Here is a 15,500-nt window from a genome sequence, read left to right on the forward strand (position 1 = left end):
TCAATCAGTGTAATTTACCATATTAACACAACAAAGAAACAACAACAAACAAAACCCCCAGGTTTTAGAGAAAAAAAAAAGCATCTGATAAAATTCAATACCCACTAGAAACAAAGAATAGAAGAACTTCCTCAATCTGATAAAGGTTATCTACAAAGAAAAAAACTGCAGCAAACATCATATTTAATGATGAAATAGTAAAAGTTTCCCCCTTGAAACTGGGAATGAAATGAGTATATCTACCATCATCACTTCTATTAATTATGAGAGGTCCTAGCTCGTGCAATAAAGCAAAACAAACCAAACAAAAAAGGCATTAAGATTAGAAAATAAATAAATAAAATGGTCACTACTTGGAGATGATGTAATTGTGTACACAAAAAAATTCAAAAGAACATACAAACTAAAGCCTGTAATCCCAGCACTTTGGGAGGCCGAGACGGGTGGATCACGAGGTCAGGAGATCGAGACCATCCTGGCGAACATGGTGAAACCCCGTCTCTACTAAAAAATACAAAAAACTAGCCGGGCGAGGTGGCGGGGGCCTGTAGTCCCAGCTACTCGGGAGGCTGAGGCAGGAGAATGGCGTAAACCCGGGAGGCGGAGCTTGCAGTGAGCTGAGATCTGGCCACTGCACTCCAGCCTGGGCGACAGAGCGAGACTGTCTGAACAAAAAAAAAAAAAAAAAGAACATACAAACTATTGGAAGAAATGAATCTAGTAAGGATGTCAGAAACAAATACTGAAAACAAATTTTCAACAAAGTTGAAAAAAATCAACTTTATCTCTATATACAAACAAGCAATTACAAAATGATATTTAAGATACTGTTACTTAAAACATCAAAACACATCAATTATATAGTATTGATTATTTTTGTCCTGAATTTTTTACTGTGATGATTTCAGACTTAAAAGTTACAAGATGAGTATAAAGAATTCCCACATCCCCTTCACCCACATTCCATAAATGCTGGCATAAACCTCTATTCATCATATGACACCAATAAAAAAGCGAAAAAGCAAATTGCCAAGTGGAAAAAGATATTTCCAATATAAAACTACTCTCATAACCAGAATATAAGAACGTCTACAAAACAAAAAGACAGACAACCCAATGTAAAAAACCACACAAACCTTGAACACTACATCACACAACCAAAAATATCCAAATGGTTAATAAACATTTTTTAAACTGCTCTAATTAGTCACCAGGAAGATGCTAACTAAAAGTTCGGTGAGATACCCACTCCCTGCTTAGTCAAATGGCTAAAAGTGCAAAGACTGATGACATCAAGGGTTGGCAACAATATGAAGCAACCAGAACTCTCCTCCACTGCTGGAGGAGTGTAAATTCATACAAACTGAATGTCATTTGGGAAATGTGCCTGACACTTTCATTCACTAAAGCTGAACATACACACAATCCTACAATCTTGCAATTCCACTCCTATGGAGTACATACCTATCATGAGTGTTTACATATGTGCATCGAAGGACGCACAGGTTTCACAGCAGTCCAATCCAGCAACCTTAAACCAGAAACCAACCCAAATGTTATTCCTACTGGATAGGTAAATACATGGTGATATAGTCCTGTGATTCAACACTATAAGCAATGAAAATGGATGAACTCATGCCTGTAATCTCAACACTTTGAGAGGACGAGGCACGTGGATCACGAGGTCAGGAGTTGGAGACCAGCCTGACCAACACGATGAAACCCCATCTCTACTAAAAATACAAAACTTAGCCGGGTATGGTGGCATAAGCCTGTAATCCCAGCTACTCGGGAGGCCGAGGCAGAACTGCTTGAACCTAGAAGGTGGAGGCTGTAGCGAGCCAAGATCGTGCCACTGCACTCCAGCCTGGGCGACCGAGCAAGACTCCCATCTCAGAGAGACAAAAAAAAAAAAAAGAAAAAAGAAAAAGAAAATGGATGAACTACTGCTACAAGCAATATAAATCTCAGAGACAAAGATTGAAAAAAAGGCAAGCTTTTAAAAGGGTAGTCATGTAGTAGCTTTTTAAACTATTAGGTAAAGTTAGAAAAACAAAAAGGTAATGTATGATACTATGATACTGCAGTCAGGATAGCGGTTCCCTTTAATGGGGGTAGTGCCAGGAAAGGACACAATGGGGGGCTTCTAAGGACTGATGCATTTCTACTGAATCTGAATGGTGGATACATGAATATATCCATTTCATAAAAACCAAACTGTACAGTTCAATTTGGCACTTTATATATGTTACATTTCAATAAAAAAGTATATGTAAAAATACATATACAATAATCTAATTTTCAAAACCTGGACACATGAAATAATAAAAAGAAACACTGCTTATTTCAGGGCTATGGAATTATTGGTGTTTTATATGTTTTACTGCTACCTGCCACATTTTATTCAATTAACATGTACTGTAGTTAAAAATGCATTTTAAAAACATTTTTAAAATTAGTTTTCTTCCCCTCGTAATCTGTTCCAAGTATGCTCCCAGTCTAATTTTGTATCAGTTATGCTATGCTTAATACCACCCAACTACTTGCCATGTACTTCAAAGCTCATTGTTTTCTCTCAGCCTAGAGTAGCCCAAATTCCCTACTTTTGGGCTCAATTTAAATACCACATAATTGCCAATTTTTTGTCCATAAACTTTTTCACTCCTCCCATTCCTACGCCCTTTGAAAAGATGTTAAATGTCATTAGAGTCCCAGCACTAATCCTCAGCTGAGTCAGTGTTTACAAGTCACCAGGCAGAGGGTACTTGTTTCTTGCTCTAAATCAATCCCTACTTTACAAAACATATCTCCCAATTTTTTCATGACATAACTGAAATAAAGATATTCTAACTGGAATAGATTCTAATTAAAGGCTGTTTGTAAGTATTTTGTACTTTGTAAGTACACATTAAATCTAATAACAGCCACAACAATGGCAAATAAGGAGTTACTTAACCAAAGTAATATTAATAAAAGTAGAGAGGGGACTCCACTATTTGAAATAAAATGCACAGATGCAAACAAGAGTTGTCTGTTTCCAAAGAAGGCAGACCAAGAACTATAGGACTGTAGGCCCCTAAGGGCATGAAATTCTCTCCTTTGGTGTAAAGCTAATAAATAAAAGAACCTGGCTTCTTTCTTTCCCTATTATTGGAACAGGATCCTTCTGCCAGAAGCAGAAGGCTACGGTATCCATGTAAATAGTAAAGAGTAACAAGAAAAAAGAAACGGATAGGAATGTGTCAATAACAGCTGGCTTTAAAAATATGTTGGATATGCTTTCACCATTTACTGGTAAAATCTTACGGCAAAGATAGTTCATTCAAAATGATTAGACTCTCCTGTTGTACATGGTATGACTTGATACTGCATATACGGAAATACCTAGAAATGTTATTTGCTAAATCTTATGGGAAGCAGCTGTTAACCACTGCACCAAGCAGATTCGCACAGGACCACTGACTCTGTACTTCTGTACCCCTTCTGTGCTTCACTGAATAGAAGCCCATAGTTTTCATGATAGAGTCTCACAAAGCTCCACTCAATGTCATTAAGCCATATAGCAAAGCTATACCGCCAGAGAGAGGGACAGAGATAGAGAGTGAATACACTAAAAACAGAGGGCCCTTAAAAACAGAGGGCCCTGAAAGAGTAAGATCTATAGAACCAATTTCTTCTTGGGTACTACATCCAGGAAATCTGGACTTCTGGTGTGTAAATTAACTGGCATTACAACAGTGCTAGGTGCATAGTACAAATATTTCCCATCAATTATCCGTTTTTAACCTGGCACATTCTTTAATAAGTACAGCTTCGGTTTAAAAACAGCTCTGAGGGGTGTCTATAACAAAGTATCACTCTGTTTTTCGGAAATCAAATTTTTATGAAATATTTCAAACAATCAGAAAAAAATGTTTTAATGATATGACACTCAGATTTAACAAACTTGAGCATCCTGCCACACTGTTCCTTCTCCCCTATGCTGCCCTTGTAGCAACCAGACAACCAGGAATGGAGAAACAAAGCCTTCATGAAGACATTTGTTTTGAGACACTGGCACATGACTTATACTTTTTTGATAAATGGGCATGACAATGGAGCTCAAAAATAACATTAAATGGGGATACAATTTAAAACTAATGTAAAATCTACAAAGTCTAACATTCAACTATCTTTTCTCTTTCCCACTGCAATCCAAATGCCATGTTAATTATTTTTGTGGTCAACATTTCTGACCTGTCCACAGAACAGATTATGAGGGGTTAAGGAAAGACTAAGGTCTTCCAGAACTATAGGGTTAAAGGTATAGTCCACCTAGAGCAATGCCTGGCTATACTGTAGGTAATACTGAGATACAATTTGAATCAAGAAAGGGACACCTTTGTCTTTCAGGCAACTAAGTGATGACAACCCATATCTATCACACTTGTATTAATGAAATAAATTGCAATCATTTCCACATTTTTTTTTGCCTGTTAACTGAGAAACAGATTTGTAAGTGAAGATTAAGGAAGAAATCCAAATTATCTTATTCATTTAACCATATATAGTCAAGATAAAAAACAGACCAAGAATAATCAGTTATTCTGAGCAAAAAGAAAAAAGCTGGAATAATCACATTACCTGACTTCAAATTATACTACAGAGCAATAGTAACCACAACAGTATGGTACTGGCATAAAAACAGATAACCCACATCAATGGAACACAATAGAGAACCCAGAAATAAATCCATATATCTACAGTGAACTCATTTTCAATAAAGGAACCAAGCACATACACTGAGGAAAGGACAGTCTCTTCAATAAATGGTGCTGGGAAAACTGGATATCCATATGCAGAAGAATAAAACTATAACTTTATCTCTTATCATATACAAAAATCAAATAAAAATAGTTTAAAGACTTAAATCTACAAAACTACTACAACAAAACTTTGGGGAAAATCTCTAGGATATTGGTTTGGGCAAACATTTCTTGAGCAATACCCCACAAGCACAGGCAACCAAAGCAAAAATGAACCAATGTGATCATATCAAGTTAAAAAGCTTCTGCACAGCAAAGGAAACAATCAGCAAAGTGAAGAGACAACCCATGGAATGGGAGAAAATATCTGCAAACTATCCATTTGACAAGAGTTTAATAACCAGAATATGTAAGGAGTTCAAACAACTTGATAGGAAAAAAACGTAACCTAATTTTAAAGTGGGCAAAAGATCTGAACAGAATTTCACAAAAGAAGACATACAAATGGCAAACAGGTACATAAAAAGTTGCTCAACATCATTGATCACCAGAGAAATGAAAATCAAAACTACAATGAGGTATCATCTTGCCCCAGTTAAAATGGCTTTTATCCAAAAGACAGGCAATAACAAATGCCAGTAAGGATGTGGAGAAAAGGGAACCCTCACAGACCACTGGTGGGAATGTAAATTAGTATAGAGCTACCATATGATCCAGCAATCCCTAATGCTAGGTATACACCCCAAAAAAGGGAAATCAGTACATTAAGGAGACATCTGCACTCCCACATTCACTGCAGCACTATTCACAGTAGCCAAGATTTGGAAGCAACCTAAGTGTGCATCAACAGATGATTGGATAAAGAAAATGTGGCACATATACACAATGGAGTACCGTTCAGTCACAAAGAAGAATGAGATCTTGTCACCTGTAACAACGTGGATGGAAATGGAGGTCGTTAAGTGAAACAAGTCAGGCACAGAAAGACAAACTTCGCATGTTCCCACTATTTGTGGGAGCTATAAATTAAAACAATTGAACTCACAGAGACAGAGAGTAGAAAGATGGCTACCAGAGGCTGAGAAGGGTAGTAGGGGAATGGTTAGGGAGGGGAGGATGGTTAATGGCTATCAAAAAATAGTTAGAAATAATGAATAAGATCTAGTATTTGATAGCATAGCAGGATGACTATAGTCAATAATTTAATTGTACATTTCAAAATAACTAAAAGTATAATTGGACTGTTTCTAACACAAAGGATAAATGCTAGAGGTGATGGATACCCCATCTACCCTGACGTGATTATTACTCATTGTATGCCTGTGTCAAAATATCTCATATATGCCATAAATATATACAGCTACAATGTACCCACAAAAATAAAGATAAAAAATATATGAAAGATTTTGCATAAGGTATTCTCTTACGACTCTTCTAACTAACATGTTTTTAAACTTCACTGTCTGCACTGATACAACAAATCTTTTTCAGCAACAAAGATTAGAAACCAACCTTTGCTATGATATTTAATTCAAAATGTAAAATAACCGATTTGTAAAAGCTTACTTGACATAAGTTTTGGAATCTGGGCTTGTCCTCTCAAAAGCGGCCTGTATACGTTTCCCTGGTAAGTCGCAGGTGGTGGTGCAGCATTGCTGTAAATGCCAGTTCCTGAGCCTCTTGGCATAACATGGCTATAAAAGGACCCAACACAAGAAAAAAAAAATTGTATAGTGATATACCCATCATAACACAGCTGACACAAATAAAACAAATGCTCACAGCCATGTCTTCACTAACAGATCTGATTAAGATAATACAAACAAAAAGGTGGTTTATAATTAAAGCTCAAAACTACATAATGGTAATAGTGAGAGCAAATGTTCATCTGCCACACCAAGACTCTTAATTGATAACCACTTAAATATTTACAACTTACATCATACAAAAAATAATTTGAATGTTTTTTCTTTTTTTGCATTATGTTTCAGGATCCATGTTCTTGCTATCACTGTATACATGACTACTCTACATCTTGCTATTTTTAATTTACTATATCAAATACTTGCCTATATCTTTTCTTCATCTTTGTAATTCTTTTTTTTTTTTTTTTTTTTTTGAGACGGAGTCTCGCTCTGTCACCCAGGCTGGAGTGCAGTGGCACGGATCTCCGCTCACTGCAAGCTCCGCCGCCTTCCGGGTTCACGCCATTCTCCTGCCTCAGCCTCCCGAGAAGCTGGGACTACAGATGCCCGCCACCATGCCCGGCTAATTTTTTTTTTGGTATTTTTTAGTAGAGACGGGGTTTCACCGTGTTTGCCAGGATGGTCTCGATCTCCTGACCCTGTGATCCGCCCGCCTTGGCCTCCCAAAGTGCTGGGATTACAGGCATGAGCCACTGCGCCCAGCTCATCTTTGTAATTCTAACACATAAACCTATAGAATACTATGTTGATGTCTTACACTTTACTAAACCATTTCTCTCATTTTGTACTAGTAGTATAGATTACAATACAATAGAAATATTTGGGCATATAATTATGCTCATCTAAAATTACTTCCTCCTTACAAATCCAAGAGGTAGGAATTTGGACCAAAGGTTAAGACTATCTTCTGAACTCGCCGCTCTATGCAGAGGAAATGCTATGTTGCTTTCCAAAATAGCTGAAATAACGCAAAAAGTTATCTTAGGACTATTTTAAATCTGCATTTCTTTTACTACTAAGAATGAAGACTTTCCAAAACAATGACAATAACAGCTAATATTTACATAGTGTTTAGGAACTACCCTAAGTGCGTGACAGACATTAGACTCACTTAATTCTTACAACTTCATAATTTTAAGAATATGTAGGTATAATTACCGTCTCCACTTCAGGCATAAAGAAATGGAGGCATAGAGTGGTTCAGTAAAGTTCACAAATATATTAAGTGGTTTAAAAAAAAAAAAAAAGGTATCTGAATCCAGACATTTAAGATCTAAAGCCTAGGCCGGGTGCGGTGGCTCAAGCCTGTAATCCCAGCACTTTGGGAGGCCGAGACGGGCAGATCACGAGGTCAGGAGATCGAGACCATCCTGGCTAACACGGTGAAACCCCGTCTCTACTAAAAAATACAAAAAACTACCCGGGCGAGGTGGCGGGCGCCTGTAGTCCCAGCTACTCGGGAGGCTGAGACAGGAGAATGGCATAAACCCGGGAGGTGGAGCTTGCAGTGAGCTGAGATCCGGCCACTGCACTCCAGCCTGGGCGACACAGCGAGACTCCGTCTCAAAAAAAAAAAAGATCTAAAGCCCACGCTCTTAATCACTCTGCCACACTATCCCTCTTAATATTTGTTGTATAAATTACATGCTGATGGTGACCTTCTGCATAAATAATTTTTTGAATCTTAAGGTTTCCCCACTAATTGGAAATACCTATTTATAAGTTATCATTATTAATGCATGAATCCTAACTCATTAATATTATGGCAAGCCTGTTGCTCTTTCTATACCAGCTTTATCTACTATTGTTTACAAGTCCTCCCTCTCTATAGTATCTTCTACAGCTAGGAAAAAGACAATTCAGTAACTAATAAGGGCAAAGGATAAAAATCAAAAATTCATAGAAGAGGAAATACAAATGACTAATAAACATATTAAAAGATAATTTCAGTAGGCAGGGAAATGCCAATTCAAGCAACTATGAGATACCACTGTTCAAGCACTGGGCAAACAAAAATTTAAGACACTGGAGGCTTCCATACCACTGTATTGGTCAATACTTGAAAAAGAGTCTCTATCATACATTAATTAATTCAGCTAAAACTTTCTTGCGGGTAAAGAGGAGGTTTTATTCCCTTGAAGTAACAGTCAGAAAAATAGTAAAACATCTTAGACAAAGCAATAGAATTCTCATGCAACACATATAGCAATACATAAATGGAGAATTGAATTTTTAAAAATGAAGAAAAGCAAAGCAGTATCAAAGTTATTAAAATATCTACAAAACAGTTGTATTTTATGGTCTGTTATATATTTGTGGCATACAATAATGTATTGTCCAAAATGCCTGTTTAAGTTTTAAAGATGGAGCTCCACTCTTTGCTTGGTTTTAAGTATATAAGCAATGTTACGAGAGGACATAATAGTAGTGGTGGTCAGCCATGGTGGTGAGACAAAAATGTATGTGTGAAACAAACTGAGTATTTCTTTTTTTTCCTTTTCTGTTGAGAGGAGTCTCGCTCTGTTGCCCAGGCTGGAGTGCAGTGGCGCAATCTCGGCTCACTGCAGGCTCCACCTCCTGGGTTCACGTCATTCCCTTGCCTCAGCCTCCCGAGTAGCTGGGACTACTGGTGCCCGCCACCACACCCGGCTAATTTTTTGTATTTTGTTTAGTAGAGATGGGGTTTCACCATGTTAGCCAGGATGGTCTCGATCTCCTGAGTTCATGATCTGCCTGCCTCGGCCTCCCAAAGTGCTGGGATTACAGGAGCGAGCCACCGCACCCGGCCCAAACCCCGTATTTCCATAAAGTTTAAAAAAAAAAAATTATGGCATAAATACTGACTTGTCTTGAGAGATGATTCAGAAAACGCAAAATATACAAGGGCTAGAAACTGACAACTCACCCCAAAGTCCTGAAGGCTGCCTGATCCAGGTGCACAGGCCTCCGGTCACGGTTAAAGCCAAGCTGAGGCTTCCACTGCCGTCCATTGCTGGATTTTTCCCAGTCACTAGGTTTCAGTACTGCTGCTGGTTTTCTGACCATTTAAAAAGACAACCCTTAGTAATAGGGATGAAAACCATTTGTACAAAATAAACCTAGGTAATTTACTGTTGTTACCTTGCTCCTGGAAGCATTACAGCTTTAAAAATGTAATCTTCAGCAAACTGTGGGTCTTTAAAATTAATACTGGAAAAGAACAAGAAACAATTCAATGATCTGATTATATTAGCCTGTCTTAATTATCATGTCGACTGAGGTATTTTTCATGTTTAAGTCCTCTCCAAAAATTATCTTAGTTAATAAATGGGTTTGCCAAATGGCTAAATATCTTCCTCACCAAACTGTCTCTAATTCCTGGTACATATAACCTTCATGTAACTTTCTCTGTGGGAAAAGTCATGCTCTAGCTAACTATTGGTGATGACAGAGAAGTAACAGACATTGCCCCAACTCAAATTTCAATATGATATTGTAGACAGATCGAAGAGGTTTATAACAACAAAAAATAAAAATAAAATAACCTTTAATTTTGTTCAGTCCATGGCAAAAACCCCTAAGCATCTTGAGGCAGATTAGCCCCTATTTTAATAATTGATATACCAATAGAAATATTTGCAAAATCAAAAAATGCACACAAATAGCTAAGAAATCTATGGGGGGCGGGGAGCGGAATTCCAAAAAAAAAATTGAACTTCACAGTTGGACCCTTGTATCCTTCTCTCCTAATGTGTGATTTTAATAATTTTCACCATTTGACGACTACACAAATATGCTTTTTTTTTTTTTTTTTTGAGAAAGGTCTCACTCTCTTGCCTAGGCTGGAGTGCAGTGGCAACTCACAGCTCACTGCAGTCTCAACCTCAGAGATCCTCTCACCTCAGCCCCCGTCACTGGTGAGACTACAAGTACGCAACACCACGCCCAGCTAATTTTTAAAATTTTTGTAGAGACAGGGTTTCCCCACATTGCCCAGGCTGGTCTTGAACTCCTGGACTCATAAGACCCACCCACCTCAGCTTCCCAAAGCAATGGAATTACAGACACGAGCCACTGCGCCCAGCCAATATGACAATTTTTAAAAGATATACACTCAGGCTTTGAGTATAAGATGGCCTGAACTTCTTTTCTGGTGGTGATGGCAGTGGTAGCGGTATATGTGTGTGTGTACCTATCCCAAAGGTTGGTAAGTACCTAAGTCTGTCTTCTGACACAGCAATGCTTCTTCCAGGACTCTGGTTATACACCAGATTTATACTTAAGGATGCTTATAACACTATTATTCATAATGTTTCAAAGACTGTAAAACCCAAGGGTATGAATAATAGTGGACTGGTTAAAAAACTTCCTAAAAAGGAAGAACTCAGATAATGTTTTATAATTTAATAACAGAAGGCCGGGCGCGGTGGCTCACAAGGTCAGGAGATTGAGACCATCCTGGCTAACACAGTGAAACCCCGTCTCTACTAAAAATACAAAAAGTTGGCCAGGTGTGGTGGCGGGCACCTGTAGTCCCAGCTACTCGGGAGGCCGAGGCAGGTGAATGGCGTGAACCCAGGAGGTGCAGGCTGCAGTGAGCCAAGACCATGCCACTGCACTCCAGCCTGGGCAACAGAAAGAGACTCTGTCTCAAAAACAAAAACAAAAAAACCCCAAAAATTTTGTAACAGAATACTGAATAACCTTAATGACATGGGAAACATATATACAACAGACTAGACATATTCATCAATCGATCAGTGATTTTTCTCTATAAGTTAGTAACTTGTTTCCTTTTTTTTATATTTTTCAAAATTCCTCCAATGATTACACTTACACTTACAGTCAGTTAAAAAGGTTTTTAAAAAAAGTTTTATTAACCTGGTTGACATTTTTAGTTAGCTATTTTCTTTTTGAATACTGCCACTTTAACTAGAGTCCACCCGCTTTACAGAAATTTTCATTTTAAATTTAAGTACACAAAAATGGATTCACTTACAATAAATGTACCATGAGTTCAAGAACAGCTGAACAATACTTATTACTCAACTAGTTCTTCTTACAACTCACTCTTCACTGGCAACTGTCTTTAGCTCAGATTTTTTTCTACTGGCAAGATGGCATGGGGCAGGGCAAGGTAGGACAGACAGCGATAAACTGAGAGGATAACAGAAAATGGTACTTAAGTATTTGGGCTGGTTAGGGCTTTGCAGATAAAAAGTCAAGTAACAAAGCAAGACTTGCAAATAGTGTTTTGAAGCAGGTATCTGTGTTTCAGCAGGGCTTTTTTTTAGCAGTTTGCCAAACTGTTAGAATATCTATTGCATTGTATGGTTCATGGTGGGAGGGGGGTTATGCACACCGCCAGGCATCAAGCCTGCCTTCCCTTCTAATAAGAGAAATAAGGAAGAAAGTGGAAAAATGCAACAACAGGCACAGAAAATATGCTGAGTCAAAGCATGTGTGTGTATACACCTTCCATACAAACATCTTTGTCAGTGTAGGCTAAAGGTATGTGTGTACTGGGGGGAGGGAAGGGGGAGGATGGGAATTATTTCACCCGAGGACCAAGGAAAACATCATCCAAGAGGCTGCAGTTTAAGATGAGACAGGGGCCGGGCGCGGTGGCTCAAGCCTGTAATCCCAGCACTTTGGGAGGCCGAGACGGGCGGATCACGAGGTCAGGAGATCGAGACCATCCTGGCTAACACGGTGAAACCCCGTCTCTACTAAAAATACAAAAAAAAAACTAGCCGGGCGAAGTGGCGGGCGCCTGTAGTCCCAGCTACTTGGGAGGCTGAGGCAGGAGAATGGCGTAAACCCGGGAGGCGGAGCTTGCAGTGAGCTGAGATCCGGCCACTGCACTCCAGCCCCCGCGACAGAGCGAGACTCTGCCTCAAAAAAAAAAAAAAAGATGAGACAGGATTGGTTACAGGGTGGCAAGGGAAACAAATGGAATAAAGATATGGAAAGGGGTCCCAGGACCAAGGAACAGCACAGTTTTACTGGAGCAGCCCTTCTCAGTGGGGACGTGGGAGGGAATTAAGCCCTACAAAAAATGATGAGTGAGTACATTCTCAATTCTCCCAAGGAAAAAACATAGCTAGTATCATTCTAGAGATACAGGACACAAACTGCTACCTACAATCTGATACGTACAACAGATGCTTTAAGATCGCAAGGCAGAATTCTCCCATGGAACTCCAGTTGAGAAGGGCTAGATTAGAGTAAAAACGCCTTTGGGCAGAAGTGGGGCAGGAAGAAAGGTAACTGAAGCGGGTTATGGTCATGGAGGGTTTGTGTGAGTATAATGTGATGCCTTTGCAAGTAGTCAATAAGGACGTAAAAATCATCAAAGATCATTTCAGAAAGAACAACTCAACAGCAGTGTGCGAGAGCAGAGGGACACCCACAAAGTGGTCACCAACAGAGCCTAAGCAACAGTCTTCGACACACATCTGGGATGGGAATGTTGGGAAAGTAAATAAAATAGTAAGGCTGGAACTAGGATGGAGATGGAGCTCAGAAGAAGATCTCCAAGTCATGCACAGAAAGACCCGAAACTAAGAAAATGAAGGAAATAGCCAAGGTAGTAAGCTCCCAGGGAGAAGGGAAAATCCCAGGGTCACAGAGATAATCACTTCTGCAGGAGAATGTTTATAACAAGAGATTTAATAAGATAGCTGAAACTCAAGTTTGAGAAAACAGATCCACTTATTTCCCAATTGTTCCTTAACAAAATTGTTTTTAAAATTCCATTATTCATGCTCCTGCTCTGAAAGGGAAAAACTTTCCAAGTCAATAGGACAGTCTCCAAGATCATCCCTACTTCCCCTCAGAACCACACTCAACAAAAAGATCTACACACTTAATACAATACAAACCATTAGGAGATAGAAAAGGAGTATCTAAAAATAAGTTTGGAAGTTTCCATTCAAAGACAAGGACACTAATGACAACAAAGTATTAATACCATTTTTCCTTGGATCTCTGAGAACAATTTGAAGACACACTCTCTCCCAAAATGGATTAAGCTTCCAAGGGTTGAACAATTTTTAGTATTTTAATTTGTTCCCAAAAATGTATGCTAAGATCTATTATGTTTTTAGAAATGTATTTTTCCAATGTGATAACAGCCATGACTCAGACTCAAACAAACTTCCTAAAAGTCACACAGACTAAGCAGGAACCCATTAGGCACACACTCAAAAGGTAACTTTTTATATGGATCCAAACTTTTGAAGGTCTTTTATTTTTTTCATGTCTATGTCATTTAAATTCCATCATCAGACGCAAAAGGGTTTACTTGTGGAGAGCTTATCTAGGGAAGTAGTAAGTAACACTGAGGTAAAGTGAGAAGCACCCTCACACAAGCTCTGAAAAGCAGAGGAAGGAAATGAGTTAACACAGCCTATAGACTCAACAGTCTGCCCAGCTGAGGTAAGAGACTTGTGTTTAGATTTGTATTACTTCATCTAATTCTGTAAACTGAAGTATTTTTAAACAATAGTATTTTTATCCACTTTTTCCAAATGCAGGTGAAACACTGTTGATGCATCAAGCTTTTATGTACCAGACCAGCTTTTCCCCAAGCAGCATAACAGATCCTTTCCTTGACAGGTAACCTATTTTAATCGCTTGATTGTCTTCATAAACACACCAAGGGAAAAGTAAATAAAAATTTAAAACCTAAGCATGGTTGAAAATAAGAAAACTGAACACTGCTTTTGTTTATATCACAAGTAGCACTTTCAGCACTGCTGTTAAGAAAATATTGTAGCAAAGTCTCAGCAGAAAAGGAATGGAATATAGAACGCCTTTTTCTGATTCGCTTTAAGAATTATCCTTAGAAATGCTATTTTAAGTATTACTGTTAGAGAGTGTTAGCACACTTCACAAAGAAAGCAGAAAACTCCAAATATCAAGTTTCATTTTTGCACAACCTTTCCCTGATACATTCCATAATTAATGCTAAATTGGCATACAAAGGCAAACTGTTCTTGCAGGGAAATTTCATGATTCATATACTTGACATTTTAAAACACTTAAAGAGTTTATAGAATTGTGACATTCTATCAGAAGAGGTTAACCAGTTCAGCATCCTATAAAGTACTGCAGGCAGTGAAAGTGAAACTTTCCCAACTGTTTTCCACCATCAAATCCACTGCTGACTACATGTACTCCACTTCCTTCAGGCTTTGGATTTCGAATTATCTGCTTGCCAAGCACAAGCCTTGCAAATGCTACAGAAATAGTTACTTTAAAAATCCATCTTCATACACATCCACATTAAAACAAAAAATCTCCTTGAAGAGACAAAACATTCTATACCTTGTCTGATTCATCCAAAAATGAATACAAAAAGTCTGAGAAACACTCCTCTGAAGAAAAAAGTTTAGGCTCTTCAAAGACTTTGGAAAACACTTGTTGCAACATTATGAACAACTGAGCTTTTTAAATATGGGTTTAGAACTATGCTGCTGGGTGCTATGAGGAAAAAAAAACCTAACGACACTACTGCTGGAAACAACATACATAAAAACTGTATAAATTATGCTTTAGAAGAAAAGAAAACCAATAAACGGCAGGCTATGGGGCAGGTGGAGAAAAGAAAGGAAGAGCACTTCAAACAACAGGAGAGAGGGGCAGAGGTCAAAGGGTACTGAAGGGATCAGCCTGGGCAGGAAGGAAGCATCCTGAGGACTTGGGGGTTCAGGCACAGAGCCAGGGCCCTGCCAAGCTACGTCAGGCCTTGAAAAAGTAAAAGCACACATATGCACTTACCCTTCAGATGACAGATTGGGAGGAAAACTCTTCTATGATTTTAAAGTCACATGCAGAAGCTAATATGTTGAGTAATTTATGGAATTAGAAATGGGAAAAAAATATAATCTCCTAGGTTAGAGTTGACCATATTCTCTAAGGGTCTGTCTACGAATTTAAGGGACTTCAACAGCCTGTATAACATACTTTCTGAGCACTACAGATAAGAATGAATACAATGGGAAGAACTTACCTAAACTCAACTTGAGGAAACAATTTCTCAAATATCAAATGGGATACTAGATGT

At 38.4% G+C, this 15,500-nt stretch overlaps 1 protein-coding gene across 1 annotated transcript in view; it reads right to left on the reverse strand.

The window, feature by feature from the left end:
* The window catches only part of XRN2 (5'-3' exoribonuclease 2), an 89,912-nt gene that overhangs the window by 16,456 nt on the left and 57,956 nt on the right, over positions 1–15,500 (reverse strand). Inside the window, exons 25-27 of the mRNA XM_033185450.1 lie at positions 9,572–9,640; positions 9,357–9,488; positions 6,312–6,439 (exon numbers count right to left, since the gene is read on the reverse strand). Of these exons, the coding sequence (XP_033041341.1) occupies positions 6,312–6,439; positions 9,357–9,488; positions 9,572–9,640 (329 nt within the window). The remainder of the gene's footprint in view (positions 1–6,311; positions 6,440–9,356; positions 9,489–9,571; positions 9,641–15,500) is intronic.

This window comes from Trachypithecus francoisi, unplaced genomic scaffold (genome assembly GCF_009764315.1).
Source record: "Trachypithecus francoisi isolate TF-2019V2 unplaced genomic scaffold, Tfra_2.0 Lachesis_group21, whole genome shotgun sequence".
NCBI classification, from domain to species: Eukaryota; Metazoa; Chordata; class Mammalia; order Primates; family Cercopithecidae; genus Trachypithecus; species Trachypithecus francoisi.